The sequence below is a fragment of the Scyliorhinus torazame genome, chromosome X (assembly GCF_047496885.1).
Source record: "Scyliorhinus torazame isolate Kashiwa2021f chromosome X, sScyTor2.1, whole genome shotgun sequence".
Lineage (NCBI taxonomy): Eukaryota > Metazoa > Chordata > Chondrichthyes > Carcharhiniformes > Scyliorhinidae > Scyliorhinus > Scyliorhinus torazame.
Window position 1 is genome coordinate 4,144,159 of NC_092738.1, and position 27,544 is coordinate 4,171,702.

Below are 27,544 nucleotides of genomic sequence, written 5' to 3' on the forward strand. Positions count from 1 at the left end.
CTCAGTCCAGTCTGTGCTCAGTCCAGTCTGTGCTCAGTCCAGTCTGTGCTCAGTCCAGTCTGTGCTCAGTCCAGTCTGTGCTCAGTCCAGTCTGTGCTCAGTCCAGTCTGTGCTCAGTCCAGTCTGTGCTCAGTCTGTGCTCAGTCCAGTCTGTGCTCAGTCCAGTCTGTGCTCAGTCCAGTCTGTGCTCAGTCCAGTCTGTGCTCAGTCTGTGCTCAGTCCAGTCTGTGCTCAGTCTGTGCTCAGTCTGTGCTCAGTCCAGTCTGTGCTCAGTCCAGTCTGTGCTCAGTCCAGTCTGTGCTCAGTCCAGTCTGTGCTCAGTCTGTGCTCAGTCTGTGCTCAGTCCAGTCTGTGCTCAGTCCAGTCTGTGCTCAGTCTGTGCTCAGTCCAGTCTGTGCTCAGTCCAGACCGTGGTCAGTCCAGACCGTGGTCAGTCCAGACCGTGGTCAGTCCAGTCTGTGCTCAGTCTGTGCTCAGTCCAGTCTGTGCTCAGTCCAGTCTGTGCTCAGTCCAGTCTGTGCTCAGTCCAGTCTGTGCTCAGTCCAGTCTGTGCTCAGTCTGTGCTCAGTCCAGTCTGTGCTCAGTCCAGACCGTGGTCAGTCCAGACCGTGGTCAGTCCAGACCGTGGTCAGTCCAGGCCGTGGTCAGTCCAGGCCGTGGTCAGTTCTAACAGGACAGTCACTGGCCAGATAAGCAGAGGGAGGTCCAGCCCGGGATTAATGGATCTCTCTCAGGCAACGTCTCCATCCCAGATGGTCTGGTCATTTATCTCGCTGTCGTCTGTGGGATCTTGCTGTGTATGAAGGGGCTGCCGCATTGTGGGGGGGGGGGGGGGGGACTGACCGTCAGCCCAATGGACGCCCGCTCAGCCCTCCCCGGCCACGAGGGTCCGATGCGAAGCCCCTTACCGATCGCCAGTCCATCGGTGAAGTTGTGCGCGCCGTCCCCCACGATAACCATCCAGGCGATGTCGGCGATCTTCGCGCCTTGCGCTGCGTGGGAATGCCCGTGGGACTGGGAATGGCTCTCGTCCGGCGCCAGCCGCTTCCCAGAACCGGAGTGACCGCCGGGCGCGCCCTCGTCGGCTATAGCGGGAGGTGCTTGAGTACAAGATGTCCGAGATGCCACCGAACCCTCCTCCTGATCGCAGTCATGAACCATCACCTCCCTTCTGTCCTCACAAAATCGATCGCCTGAACCGGAAGCAGAGGTTTCGGGTAAGAACATAGAACATTACAGCGCAGTACAGGCCCTTCGGCCCTCAATGTTACACCGACCTGTGAAACCACTCTAAAGCCCATCTACGCTATTCCCTTATCGTCCATATGTCTATCCAATGACCATTTGAATGCCCTTAGTGTTGGCGAGTCCACTACTGTTGTAGGCAGGGCATTCCACACCCTTACTACTCTTTGAGTAAAGAACCTACCTCTGATATCTCTCCTATATCTATCTCCCCTCAATTTAAAGCTATGTCCCCTCGTGCTGGACATCACCATCCGAGGGAAAAGGCTCTCACTGCCCACCCTATCCAATCCTCTGATCATCTTGTATGCCTCAATTAAGTCACCTCTTAACCTTCTTCTCTCTAACGAAAACAGCCTCAAGTCCCTCAGCCTTTCCTCATAAGATCTTCCCTCCATAGCAGGCAACATTCTGGTAAATCTCCTCTGCACCCTTTCCAACGCTTCCACGTCCTTCAAAACAAAGAAATGTACAGCACAGGAACAGGCCCTTCGGCCCTCCAAGCCCGTGCCGACCATACTGCCCGACTAAACTACAATCTTCTACACTTCCTGGGTCCGTATCCTTCTATTCCCATCCTATTCATATATTTGTCAAGATGCCCCTTAAATGTCCCTATCGTCCCTGCCTCCACTACCTCCTCCGGTAGTGAGTTCCAGGCACCCACTACCCTCTGCGTAAAAAACTTGCCTCGTACATCTACTCTAAACTTTGCCCCTCTCACCTTAAACCTATGCCCCCTAGTAATTGACCCCTCTACCCTGGGGAAAAGCCTCTGACTATCCACTCTGTCTATGCCCCTCATAATTTTGTATACCTCTATCAGGTCGCCCCTCAACCTCCTTCGTTCCAGTGAGAACAAACCGAGTTTATTCAATCGCTCCTCATAGCTTATGCCCTCCATACCAGGCAACATTCTGGTAAATCTCTTCTGCACCCTCTCTAAAGCCTCCACATCCTTCTGGTAGTGTGGCGACCAGAATTGAACACTATACTCCAAGTGTGGCCTAACTAAGGTTCTATACAGCTGCAACATGACTTGCCAATTCTTATACTCAATGCCCCGGCCAATGAAGGCAAGCATGCCGTATGCCTTCTTGACTACCTTCTCCACCTGTGTAGCCCCTTTCAGTGATCTGTGGACCTGTACTCCTAGATCTCTTTGACTTTCAATACTCTTGAGGGTTCTACCATTCACTGTATATTCCCTACCTGCATTAGCCCTTCCAAAATGCATTACCTCACATTTGTCCAGGTTAAACTCCATCTGCCATCTCTCCGCCCAAGTCTCCAGACAATCTAAATCCTGCTGTATCCTCAGACCGTCCTCATCGCTATCCGCAATTCCACCAACCTTTGTGTCGTCTGCAAACTTACTAATCAGACCAGTTACATTTTCCTCCAAGTCATTTATATATACTACAAAGAGCAAAGGTCCCAGCACTGATCCCTGTGGAACACCACTGGTCACAGCCCTCCAATTAGAAAAGCATCCCTCCATTGCTACCCTCTGCCTTCTATGGCCTAGCCAGTTCTGTATCCACCTTGCCAGTTCACCCCTGATCCCGTGTGACTTCACCTTTTGTACTAGTCTACCATGAGGGACCTTGTCAAAGGCCTTACTGAAGTCCATATAGACAACATCTACTGCCCTACCTGCATCAATCATCTTAGTGACCTCCTCGAAAAACTCTATCAAGTTAGTGAGACACGACCTCCCCTTCACAAAACCGTGCTGCCTCTCACTAATACGTCCATTTGCTTCCAAATGGGAGTAGATCCTGTCTCGAAGAATTCTCTCCAGTAATTTCCCTACCACTGAAGTAAGGCTCACCGGCCTGTAGTTCCCGGGATTATCCCTGCCACCCTTCTTAAACAGAGGAACAACATTGGCTATTCTCCAGTCCTCCGGGACATCCCCTGAAGACAGCGAGGATCCAAAGATTTCTGTCAAGGCCTCAGCAATTTCCTCTCCAGCCTCCTTCAGTATTCTGGGGTAGATCCCATCCGGCCCTGGGGACTTATCTACCTTAATATTTTTTAAGACACCCAACACCTCGTCTTTTTGGATCACAATGTGACCCAGGCTATCTACACCCCCTTCTCCAGACTCAACATCTACCAATTCCTTCTCTTTGGTGAATACTGATGCAAAGTATTCATTTAGTACCTCGCCCATTTCCTCTGGCTCCACACATAGATTCCCTTGCCTATCCTTCAGTGGGCCAACCCTTTCCCTGGCTACCCTCTTGCTTTTTATGTAAGTGTAAAAAGCCTTGGGATTTTCCTTAACCCTATAATGCGGCGACCAGAACTGCACGTAATACTCCAAATGCGGCCGCACCAGAGTTTTGTATAGCTGCAACATGACCTCATGGCTCCGAAACTCAATCCCTCTACCAACAAAAGCTAACACACCGTACACCTTCTTAACAACCCTCTCAACCTGGGTGACAACTTTCAGGGATCTATGTACATGGACACCGAGATCTCTCTGCTCATCCACACTGCCAAGAATCTTACCATTAGCCCAGTACTCTGTCTTCCTGTTATTCCTTCCAAAATGAATCACATCACACTTTTCTGCATTAAACTCCATTTGCCACCTCTCAGCCCAGCTCTGCAGCTTATCTATTTCCCTCTGTAACTTGTAACATCCTTCCGCACTGTCCACAACTCCACCGACTTTAGTGCCATCTGCAAATTTACTCACCCATCCTTCTACGCCTTCCTCCAGGTCATTTATAAAAATGACAAACAGCAGTGGCCCCAAAACAGATCCTTGTGGTACACCACTAGTAACTGGACTCCGGTCTGAACATTTCCCATCAACCACCTTTGTCTTCTTCCAGCTAGCCAATTTCTGATCCAAACTGCTAAATCACCCTGAATCCCATGCCTCTGTATTTTCTGCAGTAGCCAACCGTGGGGAACCTTATCAAACGCTTTACTGAAATCCATATACACCACATCAACTGCATTACCCTCATCCACCTGTTTGGTCACCTTCTCAAAGGATGGCGATGGTGAGAAAGACACTCACGGGTTCGAGACATCAGAGTTTTTACAACACACAAACAGGCCATTTGACCCATCGAGTCCCAGCCGGCCACCTAGCCCCTATCTATCCTAATCCCATCTCCCAGCGCTCGCTCCGGAGCCCGTTCGGCCGCGGGCGTTTCGAGAGCTCATCCAAACACTTCTTAATTGTTGTTGGAGTTCCCGCCTCTCCCGCCCTCTCAGGCAGCGAGTTCCAGATCCCCAAACGGAATCAGAGGCAGGGTTGACCTCGACTTTTCGTTCAACAAAAACGTGAATGACATTTCCACCCCTGACCACAATACCTGCCCCCTTTGGCCAAAGGCGGGAGGCGGTGGGTGGTGGGGGTGGGGGAGTATAGACTTGAGGAGTAGCCCTCTCCCAAGAGATGCCTCCACTCCCGTTCTCCCCTCGCCTTGTGCGGAGTGGGGTCAGGCCTCTGCTTGGCTGGGATTGAGAACCACCTACCATAAAACCAGAAGACATCGGAGCAGAATTAGACCACTCGGCCCATCGAGTCTGCTCCGCCACTCAATCATATTTTTAAATATAATTTTAGAGTATCCAATTCATTTTTTCCAATTAAGGGGCAATTTATCGCGGCCAACCCACCTGCCCTGCACATCTTTGGGCTGTGGGGGCGAGACCCACGCAGACACGGGGATCACGTCCACAGATCTCTGAAAGTTGCCACGCAAGTTTTATAGAAGTTTCATAGAATTTACAGTGCAGAAGGAGGCCATTCGACCCATCGAGTCTGCACCGGCTCTTGGAAAGAGCACCCTACCCAAGGTCAACACCTCCACCCTATCCCCATAACCCAGTAACCCCACCCAACGCTAAGGGCAATTTTGGAGACTAAGGCACAATTTATCATGGCCAATCCACCTAACCTGCACATCTTTGGACTGTGGGAGGAAACCAGAGCACCCGGAGGAAACCCACGCACACACGGGGAGGATGTGCAGACTCCGCACAGACAGTGACCCAAGCCGGAATCGAACCTGGGACCCTGGAGATGTGAAGCAATTGTGCTATCCACAATGCTACCGTGCTGCTGTGGATAGAGCTGTGAAGAAGGCCTATAGTGTGTTAGCGTTTATTAACAGGGGGCTTGAGTTTAAGAGCCGCGGGGTTATGCTGCAACTGTACAGGACCCTGGTGAGACCACATTTGGAGTATTGTGCAGTTCTGGTCACCTCATTATAGGAAGGACGTGGAAGTATTGGAAAGGGTGCAGAGGAGATTTACCAGGATGCTGCCTGGTTTGCAGGACAGGTCTTATGAGGACAGGTTGAGGGAGCCAGGGCTTTTCTCTTTGGAGCGAAGGAGGATGAGAGGTGACTTAATAGAGGTGTATAAGATGATGAGGGGGATAGATAGAGTGGACGTTCAGAGACTATTTCCTCGGGTGGATGTAGCTGTTACAAGGGGGCATAACTATAAGGTTCGGGGTGGGGATATAGGAGGGATGTCCGAGGTAGGTTCTTTACTCAGAGAGTGGTTAGGGTGTGGAATGGACTGCCTGCTGTGATAGTGGAGTCGGGACACTTTAGGAACTTTCAAGCGGTTATTGGATAGGCACATGGAGTGCACTAGAATGATTGGGAGTAGGTTGATTTGATCTTAGTTTCAGACTAGTTTGGCACAACATCGTGGGCCGAAGGGCCTGTACTGTGCTGGACCGTTCTATGTTCTAATGTGCAAACTCCACACAGATAGTGACCCAGAGCCGGGATCAAACCTTGGACCTCGGCACCGTGAGGCAGCAGTGCTAACCCACTGCGCCACCGTGATGCCCTCTCCATTCACTCATGGCTGATATTTTCTCATCCCCATTCTCCTGCCTTCTCCCCATAACCCCCGATCCCCTTATTGATCAGGAACCTATCTATCTCTGTCTTAAAGACACTCAGTGATTTGGCCTCCACAGCCTTCTGCGGCAAAGAGTTCCACAGATTCCCCTCCCCTCTGGCTGGAGAAATTCCTCCCCGTCTCTGTTTTGAAGCCTTCAGTCTGAGATGGTGTCCTCTGCTTCTCGTTTCCCCCACAAGTGGAAACGTCCACGTCCGCTCTATCCCGGGCCTCCTGTAAGTTTCAATAAGATCCCCCCCCCCCCCCCCCCCCCGCCCCTCGTCCTTCTAAACTCCCAACGAGCGCGGACCCAGAGTCCTCGACCGCTTCCTCGTACGGCGACCTCTTCGTTCCGGGGATCGTCCTCGCGAACCTCCCTCTGGACCCCTTTCCAAGGCCCCAGCCCGTCCTTCCTTAGACACGGGGGGGCCCCCGAAACCGCTCGCCACGCTCCGAACGGGGTCTGAGCGGAGCCTCAGGAGTACGTCCCTGGTCTTGTATTCCAGCCCTCTCGACATGAATGCTAACATTGCATTTGCCTTCCTACCTGCCGACTGAACCTGCACGTTAACCTGAAGAGAATCGTGAACAAGGACTACGGGCTGCCATGGACCCAGCGGTATCCCGACAATAGTCACCCTCTTCTCTGCCCCCTCTGCTTACACTGCGGGGGGGGGGGGTCGCTGAACGATTTTAATTTGACCTTGTGGTGTGTGGGGAAGGGGGCGCGCGCGGATGGGCTGGTGGGTGCAGACACTCTTTCCCCTCCACTCCACCCCCCCCCCCCCCCAGACTAAAAATGCCGCCGCCCCGTTACCTCGTGCAGGCCTCAAATGGCAGAGTTCAACGCTTTCGCTGTCGTCCACTTGGGCATCGATCACGCCTCTCTCCTTGTAAAGGTGTTGGCCTGTAGACTGGGGAGCAGGAAGGTGTGGTGGTTGATAAAAGAAAGATGTGATTGTCAACTCGACCCCACGTTCCCCCCCCCCCCCAATCCTGAAAGCACATTAAAGATGGGAAGGGCTCCCGTGCACCGTGAGGGCCAGGATAGTCCCGTCGGGCCCAATGGCCTGATGCTCTGCTGTGGACTGGATTGGATTGGGTTTGTTTATTGCCACGTGTACCCAGGTACAGTGAAAAGTATTGTCCTGCGAGCAGCTCAACAGATCATTAAAATGAAAATGAAAATGAAAATCGCTTATTGTCACATTTGGGCTTCAAATGAAGTTACTGTGAGAAGCCCCTAGTCGCCACATTCCGGCGTCTGTTCGGGGAGGCTGTTACGGGAATTGAACCGTGCTGCTGGCCTGCCTTGGTCTGCTTTCAAAGCCAGCTCTTTAGCCCTGTGCTAAACCAGCCTCTAATTACATGGGAAGAAAATAAAATAAAATACATAATAGGGCAACACAAGGTGCACAATGTAACTACATAAACACCGGCATCGGATGAAGCATACAGGGTGTCGTGTTAATCAGGTCAGTCCAGAAGATGCATTTTGGCAGATCGAATCAGGCCAGGACCTACTCAGTTGATGGTATGGCGTTGGGGAGAGTTATAGAACAAAGAGATCTAGGAGTACAGGTTCATAGCTCCTTGAAGGTGGAGTCGCAGGTGGACAGGGTGGCGAAGAAGGCATTCGGCATGCTTGGTTTCATTGGTCAGAACATTGAATACAGGAGTTGGGACGTCTTGTTGAAGTTGTACAAGACATTGGTACGGCCACACTTGGAATACTGTGTGCAGTTCTGGTCACCCTATTATAGAAAGGATATTATTAAACTGGAAAGAGTGCAGAAAAGATTTACTAGGATGTTGCCGGGACTTGATGGTTTGAGTTATAAGGAGAGGCTGGATAGACTGGGACTTTTTTCCCTGGAGCGTAGGAGGCTTAGGGGTGAGCTTATAGAGGTCTATAAAATAATGAGGGGCATAGATAAGGTAGATAGTCAACATCTTTTCCCAAAGGTAGGGGAGTCTAAAACTAGAGGGCATAGGTTTAAGGTGAGAGGGGAGAGATTCAGAAGGGCCCAGAGGGGCAATTTCTTCACTCAGAGGGTAGTGAGTGTCTGGAATGGGCTGCCAGAGGTAGTAGTAGAGGCGGGTACAATTGTGTCTTTTAAAAAGCATTTAGATAGTTACATGGGTAAGATGGGTATAGAGGGTTATGGGCCAAGTGCGGGCAACTGGGATTAGCTTAATGGTAAAAACTGGGCGGCATGGACTGGTTGGGCCGAAGGGCCTGTTTCCATGCTGTAAACTTCTATGATTCTAAGAGGGTCATTTAGGAGTCTGGTGACTGTGGGGAAGAACCTGTTTTTGAATCTGTTCGTGCGTGTTCTCAGACTTTTGTATCTCCTGCCCGATGGAAGAAGTTGGAAGAGTGAGTAAGCCGGGTGGGAGGGATCTTTGATTATGCTGCCCGCTTTCCCCAGGCAGCGGGAGGTGTAGATGGAGTCAATGGATGGGAGGCAGGTTCGTGTGATGGACTGGGCGGTGTTCACGACTCTGAAGTTTCTTGCGGTCCTGGGCCGAGCAGTTGCCATACCAGGCTGTGATGCAGCCCGATAGGATGCTTTCTATGGTGCATCTGTAAAAGTTGGTAAGGGTTAATGTGGACATGCCGAATTTCCTTCGTTTCCTGAGGAAGTATAGGCGCTGTTGTGCTTTCTTGGTGGTAGCGTCGACGTGGGTGGACCAGGACAGATTTTTGGAGATGTGCACCCCTAGGAATTTGAAGCTGCTAACCATCTCCACCTCGGCCCCGTTGATGCTGACAGGGGTGTGTACAGTACTTTGCTTCCTGAAGTCAATGACCAGCTCTTTAGTTTTGCTGGCATTGAGGGAGAGATTGTTGTCACTACACCACTCCACTAGGCTCTCTATCGCCCTCCAGAGCATTTTCTGCACTCGAGGCGCTGGAGTGCCACTGGGCCACTGTAGTTCCGAGGCTACAGGCGGCGCCCTCCAGGGGGTCTCTTCGTCGCCCTTACCCAGAGAGTTAGCGCTACTAGGCAGCACAGTGGAGGCCGTTCCTCGTCTCGCTTAACATCCGCACACACCTTCCAATGGGGCCCTGGCAGCCTGGCCTTCAAACACGTTCTCACCTCGGACTGGTGCAGTGATTGTAGGAATTTCAGACATATTGTATTATCGGTATTTGGTGCAGTAAGGGTTAAAAGTCTGAGTCAGTGTGTGTACGACTGCTGCGGTCACGTTGTAAAATAAATCCTCGTTTGAAATGTTGGGAGCCAGCAGTGCATTGAACCATCAAAAAAGCTTGGGGCTAATGGAATTTCGCTATGATTAAGGGGATTCCCTGTGGAGTTAATTAGATTTCAGCTTGGTACGGTGATGTCATTGCTGGGTGGAGCTGAGGCATCAGGCATTTTGCAGAAATCATTTAGTTCTGAGCTGATTGAAGCTGTGCCCAGAATTGAAGCAGTTGTGCACTCGCTGCAGTATTCAAAAGACATTAATAATAATAATAATAATAATAATAATAATCACTTATTGTCACAAAAGTAGGCTTCAATGAAGTTACTGTGAAAAGTCCCTAGCCGCCACATTCCGGTGTCTGTTCGGGGAGGCCGCTACGGGAATTGAACCCGCGCTGCTGGCACTGTTCTACATTACAAGCCAGCTGTTTAGCCAACTGTGCTAAACCAGCCCGAACCCTAACGGTCTTTAAAGCGGTGCAGACTCGCCCGAGGACATGGGGAGCGGAAATCAGCTGAAACAGCTTCTGAAGACATACAGCCTGAGTTCCTGCATGGGTCTGACAGGAGTCAGATCTTGTCTTCATCGGATGGGGTATTGGGTACAAGAGTCGGCAGGTCATGTTACAGTTGTACAGGACTTTGGTGAGGCCACGTTTGGAATACTGCGTGCAGTTCTGGTCGCCACATTACCAGAAGGATGAGGATGCTTTGGAGAGGGTGCAGAGGAGGTTCACCAGGATGTTGCCTGGTATGGAGGGTGCTAGCTATGAAGAAAGGTTGAGTAGATTAGGATTGTTTCCGTTGGAAAGACGGAGATTGAGAGGGGACCTGATTGAGGTCTACAAAATTATGAGAGGTATGGACAGGGTGGATAGCAACAAGCTTTTTCCAAGAGTGGGGGTGTCAATTACAAGGGGTCACGATTTCAAGGTGAGAGGGGGACAGTTTAAGGGAGATGTGCGTGGAAAGTTTTTTACGCAGAGGGTGGTGGGGGCCTGGAACGCTTTGCCAGCGGAGGTGGTAGAGGCGGGCACGATAGCATCATTTAAGATGCATCTAGACAGATATATGAACGGGCGGGGAACAGAGGGAAGTAGATCCTTGGAAAATAGGCGACAGGTTTAGATAAAGGATCTGGATCGGCGCAGGCTGGGAGGGCCGAAGGGCCTGTTCCTGTGCTGCAATTTTCTTTGTTCTTTGTTCTAGATTTCTCTTAAAGAACATCTCTGTACAGCAAGTATTCCAACTGGACCCGGGCCCCCGGGGAGGCCATATTCGGGGTGTCGGACCAGCCGGGGTTGGAAGCGGGAGCGGAGGCAGATGTTGGAGCCTCCGCCTCGTTGATCGCCCGAAGGCGGATCCTGTTGGGATGGAGAGCAGCCTCTCCACCCTGTGCCTGGCGTGGCGGGGGGACCTGTTGGAATTCTTGACTCTTGAGAAGGTTAAGTTGGAACTGAGGGGAAGGATGGAGGGTTCTACAATTCATGGGCGTTATTCATTAAGCACTTCCGAGAATTGGATCACATCGAACATTAGGAGGTGGGTAGTTGGGGGGGAGGGGGACTGTATGTGTTAATGGCGACTGTAAGTGATCCCTTCTTGTTATTTGTTGATGGTTCTTTTTCAAGAAATTTACATGACCCCAATTATTTTTCTTTTCCAATTAAGGGGCAATTTATCGCGGCCAATCCACCTGCCCGGCACATCTTTGGGAGGTGGGGGCGAGACCCACGCAGACACGGGGAGAATGTGCAAACTCCACACGGACAGTGACCCAGAGCCGGGATCGAACCCGGGACCTCGGCGCCGTGAGGCAGCAGTGCTAACCACTGCGTCCCATACCGGTCTTTTATCTGTTTGTGTGACCAGGCGGGCTGATGTTTGGGGTTTGGTGGGAGGATGGGATCGTTGTTATCGACATGGGGATTGACATATTTGTTACTGATTATTGTTTATTGTTGGTGGGTGTAAATTTGGGACAAAATGTGAAAAAGGAGAATAAAGAAATATTTTTTATTTTTAAAAAAAATATTCCGCTGGTTTGAGAGCTGCAAAGGTTCAAGTGGGAATAAAGAGAGCAGTTACGGGTAATGTATTCACCGTATTGAAATGAAAATAGCTTATTCTGCTCGCTACACTACCAGAAGGATGTGGAGGCTTTAGAGAGGGTGCAGAAGAGATTTACCAGAATGTTGCCTGGTATGGAGAGCATTAGCTATGAGGAGAGGTTGAATAAACTTGGTTTGTTCTCATTGGAACGACGGAGGTTGAGGGGAGACCTGATAGAGGTCTACAAAATTATGAGGGGCATAGACAGAGTGGACAGTCAGAGGCTTTTCCCCAGGGTAGAGGGGTCAATTACTAGGGGGCATAGGTTTAAGGTGAGAGGGGCAAGGTTTAGAGGAGATGTACGAGGCAAGTTTTTTACGCAGAGGGTAGTGGGTGCCTGGAACTCGCTACCGGAGGAGGTGGTGGAAGCAGGGACGATAGGGACATTTAAGGGGCATCTTGACAAATACATGAATAGGATGGGAATGGAGGGATACGGACCCCGGAAGTGTAGAAGATTGTAGTTTAGTCGGGCAGCATGGTCGGCACGGGCTTGGAGGGCCGAAGGGCCTGTTCCTGTGCTGTACATTTCTTTGTTCTTATTGTCACGAGAAGGCTTCAATGAAAAGCCCCTAGTCGCCACATTCCCGGCGCCTGTTCAGGGAGGCTGGTACGGGAATTGAACCCGCGCTGCTGGCCTTGTTGTGCATTGCAAGCCCGCTGTTTAGCCCACTGTGCTACGCCAGCCCCTCTGTGTTGGTAATAAAGTTTGCTTTCGTCGACCATCTCCCTATTTTTCCGTGGACTCACTGCTGCATTGCATTGGGAGCATTGGCCCTCCCCGACAGCCTGGCGGAGTTAAATAAATGATTAGCTGACTGTCTGGGCTCGTAACACTGCCCGCCCCGTTGTTTCACCACTCACCTTGGCTCCGCTGAGGGCCCGGAACAGGACCAGGATGCTCTCGATGAGGAAGAGCAGGTAGATGCCCCCCAGAGCGGACAGACCCTTCCAGATAGCGTCCTTGGCGGCTGGGTCCTCCAGGTTCTTGTGGATGTGCTCCTGGCTGCTCTGGGCCTAAATCGAGAGAGGGGAGGGGGGGTGTCAAGGGGCATAGTTGTTTCGGGGGCATAGCCTCAAAATAAGGGGAAGTAGATTTAGGACTGAGTTTAGGAGGAACTGCTTCACCCAAAGGGTTGTGAATCTATGGAATTCCTTGCCCAGTGAAGCAGTAGAGGCTCCTTCATTAAATGTTTTTAAGATAAAGATAGATAGTTTTTTGAAGAATAAAGGGATTAAGGGTTATGGTGTTCGGGCCGGAAAGTGGAGCTGAGTCCACAAAAGATCAGCCACGATCTCATTGAATGGTGGAGCAGGCTCGAGGGGCCAGATGGTCGACTCCTGCTCCTAGTTCTTATGTTCTTTGGGCAGCACGGTAGCATTGTGGATAGCACAATTGCTTCACAGCTCCAGGGTCCCAGGTTCGATTCCGGCTTGGGTCACTGTCTGTGCGGAGTCTGCACATCCTCCCCGTGTGTGCGTGGGTTTCCTCCGGGTGCTCCGGTTTCCTCCCACAGTCCAAAGATGTGCAGGTTAGGTGGATTGGCCATGATAAATTGCCATTAGTGTCCAAAATTGCCCTTAGTGTTGGGTGGGGGTTACTGGGTAATGGGGATAGGGTGGAGCTGTTGACCTTAGGTGGGGTGCTCTTTCCAAGAGCCGGTGTAGACTCGATGGGCCGAATGGCCTTCTTCTGCACTGTAAATTCTATGAAAAGCCTTTACAATACCTTGTTCATACCAAGCCCTTGCCATCAAACCACCCCCCCCGCCCCCACAAATGCGAAGCAACGCTCCATGTTCCAATTTTAGCTGATAACAGGAACGATCAGGAGGAGGTGGTTTTGTGGGAGCTCGTAGCGGCTCGATGGAGACCTTTCCTTTCCGATGCCGAGGGGAAGGAGGAATGTGGAGGGGGGGGGGGGGGGGGGGGTTGATGATCAGATCTGTCGCGATCTTACTGGAGGAGGGGCTGAATGGGACCCTCCTGTTCCGGTGTAACAGGCTCGAGGAGGAGGAGAGGGCTGAATGGGACCCTCCTGTTCCGGTGTAACAGGCTCGAGGAGGAGGAGGCGCTGAGTGGGATCCCACTCGAGGAGGAGGAGGGGGGTGAATGGGATCCTCCTGTTCCTGTGTCACAGGCTCGAGGAGGAGGAGGGGGCTGAATGGGATCCTCCTGTTCCTGTGTAACAGGCTCGAGGAGGAGGGTGAATGGGATCCTCCTGTTCCTGTGTCACAGGCTCGAGGAGGAGGAGGGGGCTGAATGGGATCCTCCTGTTCCTGTGTAACAGGCTCGAGGAGGAGGAGGAGGCTGAATGGGATCCTCCTGTTCCTGTGTAACTGTCTCGAGGAGGAGGAGGGGGCCGAATGGGATCCTCCTGTTCCTGTGTAACAGGCCCGGGGAGGGGACTGAATGGGAGCCACCTGTTCCTGTGTAACAGGCTCGAGGAGGAGTGGGGGGGCTGAATGGGATCCTCCTGTTCCTATGTAACAGGCTCGAGGAGGGGGCTGAATGGGACCCTACTGTTCCTGTGTAACAGGCTCGAGGAGGAGTGGGGGGGCTGAATGGGATCCTCCTGTTCCTGTGTAACAGGCTCGAGGAGGGGGCTGAAAGGGATCCTCCTGTTCCTGTGCAACAGTCTTGAGGAGGAGGAGGGGGCTGAATGGGATCCTCCTGTTCCTGTGTAACAGGCTCGAGGAGGAGTGGGGGGCTGAATGGGCTCCTCCTGTTCCTGTGTAACAGGCTCGAGGAGGGGGCTGAATGGGATCCTCCTGTTCCTGTGTAACAGGCTTGAGTAGGAGGAGGGGGCTGAAAGGGATCCTCCTGTTCCTGTGTAACAGGCTCGAGGGGGAGGAGGGGGCTGAATGGGATCCTCCTGTTCCTGTGTAACAGGCTCGAGGAGGGGGCTGAATGGGATCCTCCTGTTCCTGTGTAACAGGCTCGAGGGGGAGGAGGGACTGAATGGGATCCTCCTGTTCCTGTGTAACAAGCTCGAGGAGGAGGAGGGGGCTGAAAGGGATCCCCCTGTTCCTGTGTAACAGGCTCGAGGAGGAGTGAGGGGGCTGAATGGGATTCTCCTGTTCCTGTGTAACAGTCTCGAGGAGGAGGAGGGGCTGAATGGGATCCCAGGCGCGAGGAGGAGGGGGGTGAATGGGATCCTCCTGTTCATGTGTAACAGGCTCGAGGAGGGGGCTGAATGGGATCCTCCTGTACTGTGGAACAGGCTCGAGGAGGAGGAGGCTGAATGGGATCCTCCTGTTCCTGTGTAACAGGCTCGAGGAGGAGGAGGGGGCTGAATGGGATCCTCCTGTTCCTGTGTAACAGGCTCGAGGAGGAGGAGGGGGACGAATGGGATCCTCCTGTTCCTGTGCAACAGTCTTGAGGAGGAGGCTGAATGGGATCCTCCTGTTCCTGTGTAACAGGCTGCAGGAGGAGGAGGAGCGGAATGGGATCCTCCTGTCCCTGTGTAACAGGCTCGAGGAGGAGGAGGGACTGAATGGGATCCTCCTGTTCCTGTGTAACAGGCTCGAGGAGGAGGCGGGGGCTGAAAGGGATCCTCCTGTTCCTATGTAACAGGTTCGAGGAGGGGTAGGGGGCTGAACGGGATCCTCCTGTTCCTGTGCAACAGTCTCGAGGAGGAGGAGGGGGCTGAATGGGAACCCAGGCTCGAGGAGGACGAGGGGGGTGAATGGGATCCTCCTGTTCCTGTGTAACAGGCTCGAGGAGGAGGCTGAATGGGCTCCTCCTGTTCCTCTGTAACAGTCTCGAGGAGGAGGAGGGGCTGAATGGGGTTCTCCTGTTCCTGTGTAACAGGCTCGAGGAGGAGGAGGCTGAATGGGCTCCTCCTGTTCCTCTGTAACAGTCTCGAGGAGGAGGAGGGGCTGAATGGGGTTCTCCTGTTCCTGTGTAACAGGCTCGAGGAGGAGGAGGCTGAATGGGACCCTCCTGTTCCTGTGTAACAGGCTCGAGGAGGAGGAGGCTGAATGGGATCCTCCTGTTCCTGTGTAACAGGCTCGAGGAGGGGGCTGAATGGGATCCTCCTGTTCCTGTGTAACAGGCTCGGTGAGGGGGCTGAATGGGCTCCTCCTGTTCCTGTGTAACAGGCTCGAGGAGGAGGAGGAGGCTGAATGGGATCCTCCAGTTTCTGTGTAACAGGCTCGAGGAGGGGGCTGAATGGGATCCTCCTGTTCCTGTGTAACAGGCTTGAGGAGGAGGCTCCATGGGATCCTCCTGTTCCTGTGTAACAGGCTCGAGGAGGAGGAGGGGCTGAATGGGATCCTCCTGTTCCTGTGTAACAGGCTTGAGGAGGAGGCTCCATGGGATCCTCCTGTTCCTGTGTAACAGGCTCGAGGAGGAGGAGGGGGCTGAGTGGGATCCCAGGCTCGAGCAGGAGGAGGAGGCTGAATGGGATCCTCCAGTTCCTGTGTAACAGTCTCGAGTAGGAGGAGGGGCTGAATGGGATCCTCATGTTCCTGTGTAACAGGCTCGAGGAGGAGGAGGGGGCTGTATGGGATCCTCCTGTTCCTGTGTAACAGGCTCTAGGAGGAGGAGGGGGCTGAATGGGACCCTCCTGTTCCTGTGTAACAGGCTCGAGGAGGAGGGGCTGAATGAGATCCTCCAGTTCCTGTGTAACAGTCTTGAGGAGGAGGAGGGGCTGAATGGGATCCTCCTGTTCCTGTGTAACAGTCTCGAGGAGGAGGAGGGGGCTGAATGGGATCCTCCTGTTCCTGTGTAACAGGCTCGAGGAGGAGGAGGAGGGGGCTGAATGGGATCCTCCTGTTCCTGTGTAATAGGCTCGAGGAGGGGCTGAATGGGATCCTCCTGTGCCTGTGTAACAGGCTCGAGGAGGGTACTGAATGGGATCCTCCTGTTCCTGTGTAACAGGCTCGAGGAGGGGGTGAATGGGATCCTCCTGTTCCTGTGTAACAGGCTCGAGGAGGAGGCTGAATGGGATCCTCCTGTTCCTGTGTAACAGCCTCGAAGAGGAGTAGGGGGCTGAATGGGATCCTCCTGTTCCTGTGTAACAGGCTCGAGGAGGAGGAGGGGGCTGAATGGGATCCTCCTGTTCCTGTGTAACAGGCTCGAGGAGGGGGCTGAATGGGATCCTCCTGTTCCTGTGTAACAGGCTCGAGGAGGAGGAGGGGGCTGAATGGGATCCTCCTGTTCCTGTGTAACAGGCTCGAGGAGGAGCAGGGCGCTGAATGGGATCCTCCTGTTCCTGTGCAACAGTCTCGAGGAGGAGAAGGTGGCTGAGTGGGATCCCAGGCTCGAGGAGGAGGAGGAGGGTGAATGGGATCCTCCTGTTCCTGTGTAACAGGCTCGAGGAGGAGGAGAGGGCTGAATGGGATCCTCCTGTTCCTGTGTAACAGGCTCGAGGAGGAGGAGGGGGCTGAATGGGATCCTCCTGTTCCTGTGTAACAGGCTCGAGGAGGAGGCTGAATGGGATCCTCCTGTTCCTGTGTAACAGGCTCGAGGAGGAGGCTGAATGGGATCCTCCTGTTCCTGTGTAACAGGCTCGAGGAGGGGGCTGAATGGGATTCTCCTGTTCCTGCGTAACAGGCTCGGTGAGGGGGCTGAATGGGATCCACCTGTTCCTGTGTAACAGGCTCGAGGAGGGGGCTGAATGGGATCCTCCTGTTCTAGTGTAACAGGCTCGAGGAGGGGGCTGAATGGGATCCTCCTCTTCCTGTGTAATAGGCTCGAGGAGGAGGAGGGGGCTGAATGGGATCCTCCTGTTCCTGGGTAACAGGCTCGAGGAGGAGGAGGAGGCTGAATGGGATCCTCCAGTTCCTGTGTAACAGGCTCGAGGAGGAGGAGGGGGCTGAATGGGATACTCCTGTTCCTGTGTAACAGGCTCGAGGAGGAGGAGGAGGCTGAATGGGATCCTCCTGTTCCTGTGTAACAGTCTTGAGGAGGAGGAGGGGCTGAATGGGATCCTCCTGTTCCTGTGTAACAGTCTCGAGTAGGAGGAGGGGCTGAATGGGATCCTCCTGTTCCTGTATAACAGTCTCGAGGAGGAGGAGGGTGCTGAATGGGATCCTCCTGTTCCTGTGTAACAGGCTCGAGGAGGGGGCTGAATGGGATTCTCCTGTTCCTGCGTAACAGGCTCGGTGAGGGGGCTGAATGGGATCCACCTGTTCCTGTGTAACAGGCTCGAGGAGGGGGCTGAATGGGATCCTCCTGTTCCTGTGTAACAGGCTTGAGGAGGGGGCTGAATGGGATCCTCCTCTTCCTGTGTAATAGGCTCGAGGAGGAGGAGGGGGCTGAATGGGATCCTCCTGTTCCTGTGTAACCGGCTCGAGGAGGAGGAGGGGGCTGAATGGGATCCTCCTGTTCCTGTGTAATAGGCTCGAGGAGGAGGCTGAATGGGATCCTCCTGTTCCTGTGTAACAGGCTCGAGGAGGAGGCTGAATGGGATCCTCCTGTTCCTGTGTAACAGGCTCGAGGAGGAGGAGAGGGCTGAATGGGATCCTCCTGTTCCTGTGTAACAGGCTCGAGGAGGAGGAGGGGCTGAATGGGATCCTCCTGTTCCTGTGTAACAGGCTCGAGGAGGAGGAGGGGCTACATGGGATCCTCCTGTTCCTGTGTAACAGGCTCGAGGAGGGAGCTGAATGGGATCCTCCTGTTCCTGTGTAACAGGCTCGAGGAGGAGGAGGGGCTGATGATGATCCTCCTGTTCCTGTGTAACATGCTCGAGGAGGAGGAGGGGGCTGAATGGGATCCTCCTGTTCCTGTGTAACAGGCTCGAGGAGGAGGCTGAGTGGGATCCTCCTGTTCCTGTGTAACAGGCTCGAGGAGGAGGCTGAATGGGATCCTCCTGTTCCTGTGTAACAGGCTCGAGGAGGAGGAGGCTGAATGGGATCCTCCTGTTCCTGTGTAACAGGCTCGAGGAGGGGGCTGAATGGGATCCTCCTGTTCCTGTGTAACAGGCTCGAGGAGGAGGAGGGGACTGAATGGGAACCTCCTGTTCCTGTGTAACAGGCTCGAGGAGGAGGAGGGGGCTGAATGGGATCCTCCTGTTCCTGTGTAACAGGCTCGAGGAGGAGGAGGGGGCTGAGTGGGATCCTCCTGTTCCTGTGTAACAGGCTCGAGGAGGAGGAGGGGGCTGAGTGGGATCCCCCTGTACCTGTGTAACAGGCTCGAGGAGGAGGCTGAATGGGATCCTCCTGTTCCTGTGTAACAGGCTCGAGGAGGAGGAGGAGGGAGCTGAATGGGATCCTCCTGGCAGCTGAAGCGGGGGGCGGGGGTTCCGGTCCGCTGTACTTACGTGCGGGAGCAGGTGAAGCAGGGCGTCAGCTGACAGCGTGCCAATCGCTAGTGCCACCAGGAAAGTGAGGAGGATGTTGGAGAATGAGCGGCTGAGGAAGGGGATGACCGCCACGGCGATGAGCGATGTCAGACTGACCACGGTAATGGCAACGAAACCACAGGCCCAAACTGCAAAGGGAGAAGAGAGAGCAGTGAAAGGAGAGCGTCCGGTCATCAGAGACAGCGCCCCAGCGTAAAGGGCTTCTCCCCAACTGCTACTATTAACCTCCTTTTCGTAATTACCGTTCCCGGCCACAGCAAGGTATTAGTTTTAATATTCATTGACGTGATGTGGCCGTCGCTGGCACGTTCCTAATTGCCCCTTGAACCACTGCAATCCGTGTGGGGTAGGTACCCCCCCCAGCGCTGTTAGGGAGAGTTTCAGCATTCTGACCCCAGTGATGCGGCGCCGATAGGTTTGCAAGTCGGGGCGGTGTGTGGGGGCTCGGAGGAGTTGCGGGGGGAACCTGCAGGCGGTGGTGTTGCCCGTGTGTCTGCCGCACCTCATCCTTCTTGGTGGCAGAGGTGGTGGTTTTTGGGCGGTGCTGTCCTTGTAAATGGTGGACAGACCTTTGGCGGAGTGGGGGTGGGAATCAGGCGATGAGTTACTGTCGACGGGATTCCCAGCCTCTGACCTGCTCTGGGAGCCGCTGTATTTATCCGGCTGGGTCCAGTTCATCTTCTCATCAATGGTAATCCCCAGGATGTCGATAGTGGTGAGGGATTCATCGATGGTAATGACATGGAGTGTCGAGGGGTGGGGCGAGGATTCCCAGCCTCTGACCCGCTCTAATAGCTGCAGTGTTTGTACGGCTGGGTCCAGTTCAGTTTCTGGTTAGTAGTGACCCCACCCCACCCCAGCGGGTGTTCATGGATTGACGGTAAGTGCCCTTGAAGGTGTTGACTCAATCATGCCGGACGACATTACTCACACATTCGATTCCCTACTCGACATCATCCAGCTGACCTTCGGAATGTTTAGACCAGTGAGTTTCAACTGGGTGTTTAACTGTCAGTATAGCACAGCGAGGAGCATACGGTGGGGTAGTGGTGAGCACTGCTGCTTCACGGCGCTGAGGGCCCGGGTTCGACCCCGGCCCTGGGTCACTGTCCGTGTGGAGTTTGCACATTCTCCCCGTGTCTGCGTGGGTTTCACCCCCACAACCCAAAGATGTGCAGGGTAGGTGGATTGGCCACGCTAAATTGCCCCTTCTGTTTTTAGTTTCGTTTTCTGCCCTGCCCTGTGTCTGTTTTTAGTTTCGTTTTCTGCCCTGCCCTGTGTCTGTTTTTAGTTTCGTTTTCTGCCCTGCCCTGTGTCTGTTTTTAGTTTCGTTTTCTGCCCTGCCCTGTGTCTGTTTTTAGTTTCGTTTTCTGCCCTGCCCTGCGTCTGTTTTTAGTCTCAATTTTAGAGTTCTGCTCTGGGTTCTGAGGGAAGGAGGTTGTGTTTCTCAGAAGGGGGTCTCCCAAGGATGTTGCGAATAAACCTGTGAGACACTCAGTGCTAGCTGGGTTAATAAGTGTGTGTGTGGGATTTGCTCAATTGAACATTCAGAGGTGGACATGTCGGACAATTGCCAGATATCGGAGCTGGTATCTTGCCTGTCGTCATAGAATTTACAGTGCCCATTCGGCCCATCGAGTCTGCCCTTGGAAAGAGCATCCTACCCAAGCCCACACCTTCACCCTATCCCCATAACCCAGTAACCCCACCCAACACTAAGGGCAATTTTGGACACTAAGGCAATTTATCATGGCCAATCCACCTAACCTGCACATCTTTGGACTGTGGGGGGAAACCGGAGCACCCGGAGGAAACCCACGCACACACGGGGAGGACGTGCAGACTCTGCACAGACAGTGACCCAAGCCGGGAATCGAACCCGGGACCCTGGAGCTGTGAAGCAACTGTGCTAACCACTGTGCTGCCCCCCCCCCCCCCCGCATCGTATTGGTAAGGTTGGCACAAGTGGAATGGTGAAAACATAGAGTGGAAAGTGCCTGGGACGGAAACCACACGGTGCGCTCACCTGATTTGGAGACGGTGTCTTGCTGTGGAATCTCCAGCAGGTCAAGGTGCTGTATACAGACCCTGCTGTCAATCTGGTACAGCAGAGCTGGGCATATATAGGTGAACTGTCGTGGGGTGATCTCATCCGTATTACTCATGCCAAAGTTGACCAGGAGCTGAGTTACATTCAAGCACTGTCGATGTTGAGACAAAAATGAATCACTGTCAGTATTCGTGCGCAGCAGGACCTGGGTGTCCTTGTGCACCAGTCGCTGAAGGTAAGCATGCAGATGGAGCAGGCGGTAAAGAAGGCTAATGGTACGTTGGCCTTCATTGCGAGAGGTTTCGAGTATCGAAGCAGGGATGTGTTGCTGCGATTGTACAACAGCTTTAGTGAGGCCACACCTGGAGTATTGTGGGCAGTTTTGGGTCTCCTTCTTACTCTTGAGGGAGTGGGGCGGGGGGGGGGGGGGGGCGCGCCGGTGGCACAGTGGTTAGCACTGCTGCCTCACGGCGCCGAGGTCCCGGGTTCGATCCCGGCCCTGGGTCACAGTCCGTGTGGAGTTTGCACATTCTCCCCGTGTCTGCGTGGGTCTCACCCCCACAACCCAAAGATGTGCCGGGCAGGTGGACTGGCCGCGATAAAGTGCCCCTTAATTGGATAAAAGGAATTGGGTACTCTAAAGTTATTGCCCACGTTCCCCGTCCCACCTGCCCCCATTCACACTGAGAACTGGGGAGGAGATAGAAGCCAAAGTCCGATGCTCCTGATGTTCCGAAGACTCACGTTTTCATGCAGATGGTTAGACTGCGAATGATTCAGAAGCTTGTCCTCAGCAGAGGTGATGGCTGCCCTGCGGGATTTTGCCGCGTGGCGCAAGGCTCTGGACAGTCCCAGGTGGGGCTGGGCCAGGCTGCGTGGCTGCCGTCTTTCCCCGCCTTGGCCGCTCGCCTGCCGGTTCTCCGGCGCGCCACGTCTCCCCGAAGCGGATGGCGTGGCCCTGCCTCCGGTTTGTTTTGGCGACCTGCGGGTGAAGAGTTCAATCAGAGAGAAACAAGAGGGTCACTGGAAACTGCCAGCCCGCTGCTGATTTGTCATAGAATTTACAGTACAGAAGGAGGCCATTTGGCCCATCGAGTCTGCACCGGCTTCCTATCCAAGGTCAACACCTCCACCCTATCCCCATAACCCAGTAACCCCACCCAACACTAAGGGCAATTTTGGACACTAAGGGCAATTTATCACGGCCAATCCACCTAACCTGCACATCTTTGGACTGTGGGAGGAAACAGGAGCACCCGGAGGAAACCCACGCGCACACGGGGAGGACGTGCAGAATCCGCACAGACAGCGACCCAAGCCGGGAATCGAACCTGGAACCCTGGAGCTGTGAAGCAATTGTGCTAACCACTGTGCTACCACGCTGCCCACGTTATTTATTCATTCACGGGATATGGGCGCCACTGGCTAGGCTCCGCATTTACTGCCCCCTCAAGACGTGGTGCGAGGGCAGTGGGTTAGCACTGCTGCCGCACGGCGCTGAGGTCCCAGGTTCGATCCCGGCTCTGGGTCACTGTCCGTGTGGAGTTTGCACATTCTCCCTGTGGGTTTCGCCCCCACAACCCAAAGATGTGCAGGAACGAAGGAGGTTGAGGGGCGACCTGAGGTCTACAAAATTATGAGGGGCATAGACAGAGTGGATAGTCAGAGGCTTTTCCCCGGGGTAGAGGGGTCAATTACTAGGGGGCATAGGTTTAAGGTGAGAGGGGCAAAGTTTAGAGGAGATGTACGAGGCAAGTTTTTTTACGCAGAGGGTAGTGGGTGCCTGGAACTCGCTACCGGAGGAGGTGGTGGAAGCAGGGACGATAGTGACATTTAAGGGGCATCTTGACAAATACATGAATAGGATGGAAATAGAGGGATACGGACCCAGGAAGTGTAGAAGATTGTAGTTTAGTCGGGCAGCATGGTCGGCACGGGCTTGGAGGGCCGAAGGGCCTGTTCCTGTGCTGTACATTTCTTTGTTCTTTGATAGGTGGATTGGCCTCGCTAAATTGCCCCTTAATTGGAAACATCAAATAGGGTACTCTAAACTTATTTTCAAAAGGTGGTGCATGAACCATCTTCTTCAACCCCTGGAGCCCGTGTGGGGGTAGGTACACCCACAGTGCTGTTAGAGAGGGAGTTCCTGGATTGTTATTGGACATCAGTCAGTCCGTGTGGTGTAGGTACACCCACAGTGCTGTTAGAGAGGGAGTTCCTGGATTGTTATTGGACATCAGTCAGTCCGTGTGGTGTAGGTACACCCACAGTGCTGTTAGAAAGGGAGTTCCTGGATTGTTATTGGACATCAGTCAGTCCGTGTGGTGTAGGTACACCCACAGTGCTGTTAGAGAGGGAATTCCTGGATTGTTATTGGACACCAGTCAGTCCGTGTGGTGTAGGTACACCCACAGTGCTGTTAGAGAGAGAGTTCCTGGATTGTTATTGGACACCAGTCAGTCCGTGTGGTGTAGGTACACCCACAGTGCTGTTAGAGAGGGAGTTCCTGGATTGTTATTGGATACCAGACAGTCCGTGTGGTGTAGGTACACCCATAGTGCTGTTAGAGAGGGAGTTCCTGGATTGTTATTGGACAGTCTGTCCGTGTGGTGTAGGTACACCCACAGTGCTGTTAGAGAGGGAGTTCCTGGATTGTTATTGGACATCAGTCTGTCCGTGTGGTGTAGGTACACCCACAGTGCTGTTAGAGAGGGAGTTCCAGGATTGTTATTGGACACCAGTCAGTCCATGTGGTGTAGGTACACCCACAGTGCTGTTAGAGAGGGAGTTCCTGGATGGTTATTGGACACCAGTCAGTCCGTGTGGTGTAGGTACACCCACAGTGCTGTTAGAGAGGGAGTTCCTGGATTGTTATTGGACACCAGTCAGTCCGTGTGGTGTAGGTACACCCACAGTGCTGTTAGAGAGATTTTCAGGATTTCCACCCCAGAGACAGTGACGGAACGGCGATATATTTTCAAGACAGGACGGTATGGGGGCTCGGAGGGGGGACGTTCAGGCGGTGGGTGTTCCCCCACGCATCTGCTGCCCCTTGACCTCCTGAGTGGCTTAAGGTGGTTGGTTTGGATGGAGGGGGACGGGGGACGCAGAATGGGAGTCACGGTGCAATGGGAGTGACCTTTTAAGAAATGTGTTGTATTATCACGTGGCTTCAATTATGTCATTGCGTGGGTGGAGCTGGGCTGTGGCTCTGGTTTTTACTTTCGCTTTGAGCTGGGAGCTGGGCTGTGGCTCTGAGATTTACTTTCTGTTTACATAGTTGAAAGCTGGGTTCACACAAAGAAGGCTTCCTCTCTCTTCCTCTCTCTTCCTCTCTCTGCATGATAAAATTCAAAAGTGATAACAGTTTTCTGGAAAGAACCTACTGTTTTGGTAAAAAGGTTAGTCTGGTTTATTAGATGTTGTTATCAAATTGAAACAGTTAAAAGGGAAGTTATTAAGGGTTATATATATATATATATATAGAGAGAGAACTGTAGCTGTGCGGGGCATTTATGTTGAATAAACCTGAAAGGCAGATCCTTGTGCTCATCGTAACCGAAATCTATAAACATTTGTAGGTCCGGTGAACTCCAGGACATATTGTGGAGTTTTCGAAACGCTAGCCTATAACAAGGGTCGCACTAAATCAATGGCTGTGTTCAGGTTCTGCCTCAGTTGCATTAAACACAAAAGCCCCAGGACGGCCCAGCAGCACAGTGGTTAGCACCGTGGCTTCACAGCTCCAGGGTCCCGGGTTCGATTCCCCGCCGGGTCACTGTCTGTGCGGAGTCTGCACGTCCTCCCCGTGTGTGCGTGGGTTTCCTCCGGGTGCTCCGGCTTCCTCCCACAGTCCAAAGACGTGCAGGTTAGGTGGATTGGCCGCGGTAAATTGCCCTTAGTGTCCAAAAAGGCTTGGAGGGCTTTTTGGGTTACGGGTGGAAGTGAGGGCTTAATGTGGGTCGGTGCAGATTCGATGGGCCGAATGGCCTCCTTCTGCACTGTATTTCTGTGTAACCTCCCAATGAGAGGCACTTTGAGGATTGTCATGTGAGAGTAGGTTAGATGGCTTTTGTTTCGGTGCAACATCGTGGGCCGAAGGGCCTGTACTGCGCTGTATTGTTAAAAAAAAATACCTTTAAGAAATGGGTGTTTATAAATGGGTGTGTATATAAATATCTGTAGTGAGAGTACCTTTAAGAAATGGGTGTTTATAAGTGGGTGTGTATATAAATATCTGTAGTGAGAGCACCTTTAAGAAATGGGTGTTTACTACTGCAGTGATGTCAGAGAGTGGGTGGAGCTGGGATGTCCGTCAGCTTTTTACTTTTGTTTTAGGCTGTTTGCTGCAGGGTGAGTTTTAGTTTTGTTTTCAGAGCTGGATAGCTGCAGTCACAGCCAGAAGGTGCATGAGTCTCTCTCTGTAATCTAAAGACTGTAAATCGATCCTGGTGATTTAGAACTAATAACAGTAGTGACTTTAAACTGATGTGCTTCTGGTAAAAGGTGTTTTAAGTCGAATGGATGTTAAAAGGAAAGCGAAAAGGATTAGTTAGTGTTGTATTCTTTGGGGGTTGTATTTGAATCGATGGTTGCTAAGATGTTCACTGTATGTTTCAAAAAGGTTAACTTGAGTTCATAGAATAAACATTGCTTTGCGGAGCACCCTCAGCACTGACCCTCCCACAGTGCGGAGCTTCCTCAGCACTGACCCTCCCACAGTGCGGAGCTCCCTCAGCACCGAACCTCCCACAGTGCGGTGCTCCCTCAGCACTGACCCTCCCACAGTGCGGCGCTCCCTCAGCACTGACCCTCCCACAGTGCGGCGCTCCCTCAGCACTGACCCTCCCACAGTGCGGAGCTCCCTCAGCACCGAACCTCCCACAGTGCGGTGCTCCCTCAGCACTGACCCTCCCACAGTGCGGCGCTCCCTCAGCACTGACCCTCCCACAGTGCGGCGCTCCCTCAGCACTGACCCTCCCACAGTGCGGAGCTCCCTCAGCACTGACCCTCCCACAGTGCGGCGCTCCCTCAGCACTGACCCTCCCACAGTGCGGAGCTCCCTCAGCACTGACCCTCCCACAGTGCGGCGCTCCCTCAGCACTGACCCTCCCACAGTGCGGAGCTCCCTCAGCACTGACCCTCCCACAGTGCGGCGCTCCCTCAGCACTGACCCTCCCACAGTGCGGCGCTCCCTCAGCACTGACCCTCCCACAGTGCGGTGCTCCCTCAGCACTGACCCTCCCACAGTGCGGCTCTCTATCCAGCACTGACCCTCCCACAGTTGGGCGCTCCCTCAGCACTGAGCCTCCCACAGTGCGGAGCTCCCTCAGCACTGACCGTCCCACAGTGCGGCGCTCCCTCAGCACTGACCCTCTCACAGTTGGGCGCTCCCTCAGCACTGACCCTCCCACAGTGCGGAGCTCCCTCAGCACTGACCGTCCAACAGTGCGGAGCTCCCTCAGCACTGACCGTCCCACAGTGCGGAGCTCCCTCAGCACTGACCGTCCCACAGTGCGGCTCTCCCTCAGCACTGACCCTCCCACAGTGCGGCGCTCCCTCAGCACTGACCCTCCCACAGTGCGGCGCTCCCTCAGCACTGACCCTCCCACAGTGCGGAGCTCCCTCAACACTGCCCCTCCCACAGTGCGGCACTCCCTCAGCAGTGACCCTCCCACAGTGCGGCACTCCCTCAGCACTGACCCTCCCACAGTGCGGCACTCCGTCAGCACTGACCCTCCCACAGTGCGGCGCCCCCTCAGCACTGACCCTCCCACAGTGCGGCGCTCCCTCAGCACTGACCCTCCCACAGTGCGGCGCTCCCTCAGCACTGACCCTCCCACAGTGCGGAGCTCCCTCAGCACCGACCCTCCCACAGTGCGGCGCTCCCTCAGCACTGACCCTCTTCCAGTGCGGCGCTCCCTCAGCACTGACACTCCCACAGTGCGGAGCTCCCTCAGCACTGACCCTCCCACAGTGCGGCGCTCCCTCAGCACTGACCCTCCCACAGTGCGGAGCTCCCTCAGCACTGACCCTCCCACAGTGCGGAGCTCCCTCAGCACTGACCCTCCCACAGTGCGGAGCTCCCTCAGCGCCGACCCTCCCACAGTGCGGCGCTCCCTCAGCGCCGACCCTCCCACAGTGCGGAGCTCCCTCAGCACTGACCCTCCCACAGTGCGGAGCTCCCTCAGCACCGACCCTCCCACAGTGCGGCGCTCCCTCAGCACCGACCCTCCCACAGTGCGGTCCTCCCTCAGCACTGATCCTCCCACAGTGCGGCGCTCCCTCAGCACTGACCCTCCCACAGTGTGGCGCTCCCTCAGCACTGACCCTCCCACAGTGCGGCGCTCCCTCAGCACTGTCCCTGCCACAGTGCGGAGCTCCCTCAGCACTGACCCTCCCACAGTGCGGCGCTCCCTCAGCACTGACCCTCCCACAGTGCGGAGCTCCCTCAGCACTGACCCTCCCACAGTGCGGCGCTCCCTCAGCACTGACGCTCCTACAGTGCGGAGCTCCCTCAGCACTGACCCTCCCACAGTGCGGTGCTCCCTCAGCACCGACCCTCCCACAGTGCGGCGCTCCCTCAGCACCGACCCTCCCACAGTGCGGCGCTCCCCCAGCACTGACCCTCCCACAGTGCTAAGCCCCCTCAGCACTGACCCTCCCACAGTGCGGCACTCCCTCAGCACTGACCCTCCCACAGTGCAGAGCTCCCTCAGC

At 54.1% G+C, this 27,544-nt stretch overlaps 2 protein-coding genes across 2 annotated transcripts in view; one reads left to right on the forward strand and one right to left on the reverse strand.

Moving 5' to 3' along the window:
* The window catches only part of LOC140405327 (prolow-density lipoprotein receptor-related protein 1-like), an 83,419-nt gene extending 82,749 nt beyond the window's left edge, over positions 1-670 (forward strand). The window contains exon 6 of the mRNA XM_072493618.1: positions 585-670. Coding sequence (XP_072349719.1) covers positions 585-670 — 86 coding nt within the window. The remainder of the gene's footprint in view (positions 1-584) is intronic.
* Positions 671-730: 60 nt separating this feature from the next.
* LOC140405328 (zinc transporter ZIP10-like) overlaps positions 731-27,544 on the reverse strand; it is a 52,924-nt gene continuing 26,110 nt past the window's right edge. The window contains exons 3-9 of the mRNA XM_072493619.1: positions 21,569-21,806; positions 20,801-20,975; positions 18,733-18,902; positions 12,330-12,482; positions 6,956-7,052; positions 909-1,193; positions 731-780 (exon numbers count right to left, since the gene is read on the reverse strand). Coding sequence (XP_072349720.1) covers positions 731-780; positions 909-1,193; positions 6,956-7,052; positions 12,330-12,482; positions 18,733-18,902; positions 20,801-20,975; positions 21,569-21,806 — 1,168 coding nt within the window. The remainder of the gene's footprint in view (positions 781-908; positions 1,194-6,955; positions 7,053-12,329; positions 12,483-18,732; positions 18,903-20,800; positions 20,976-21,568; positions 21,807-27,544) is intronic.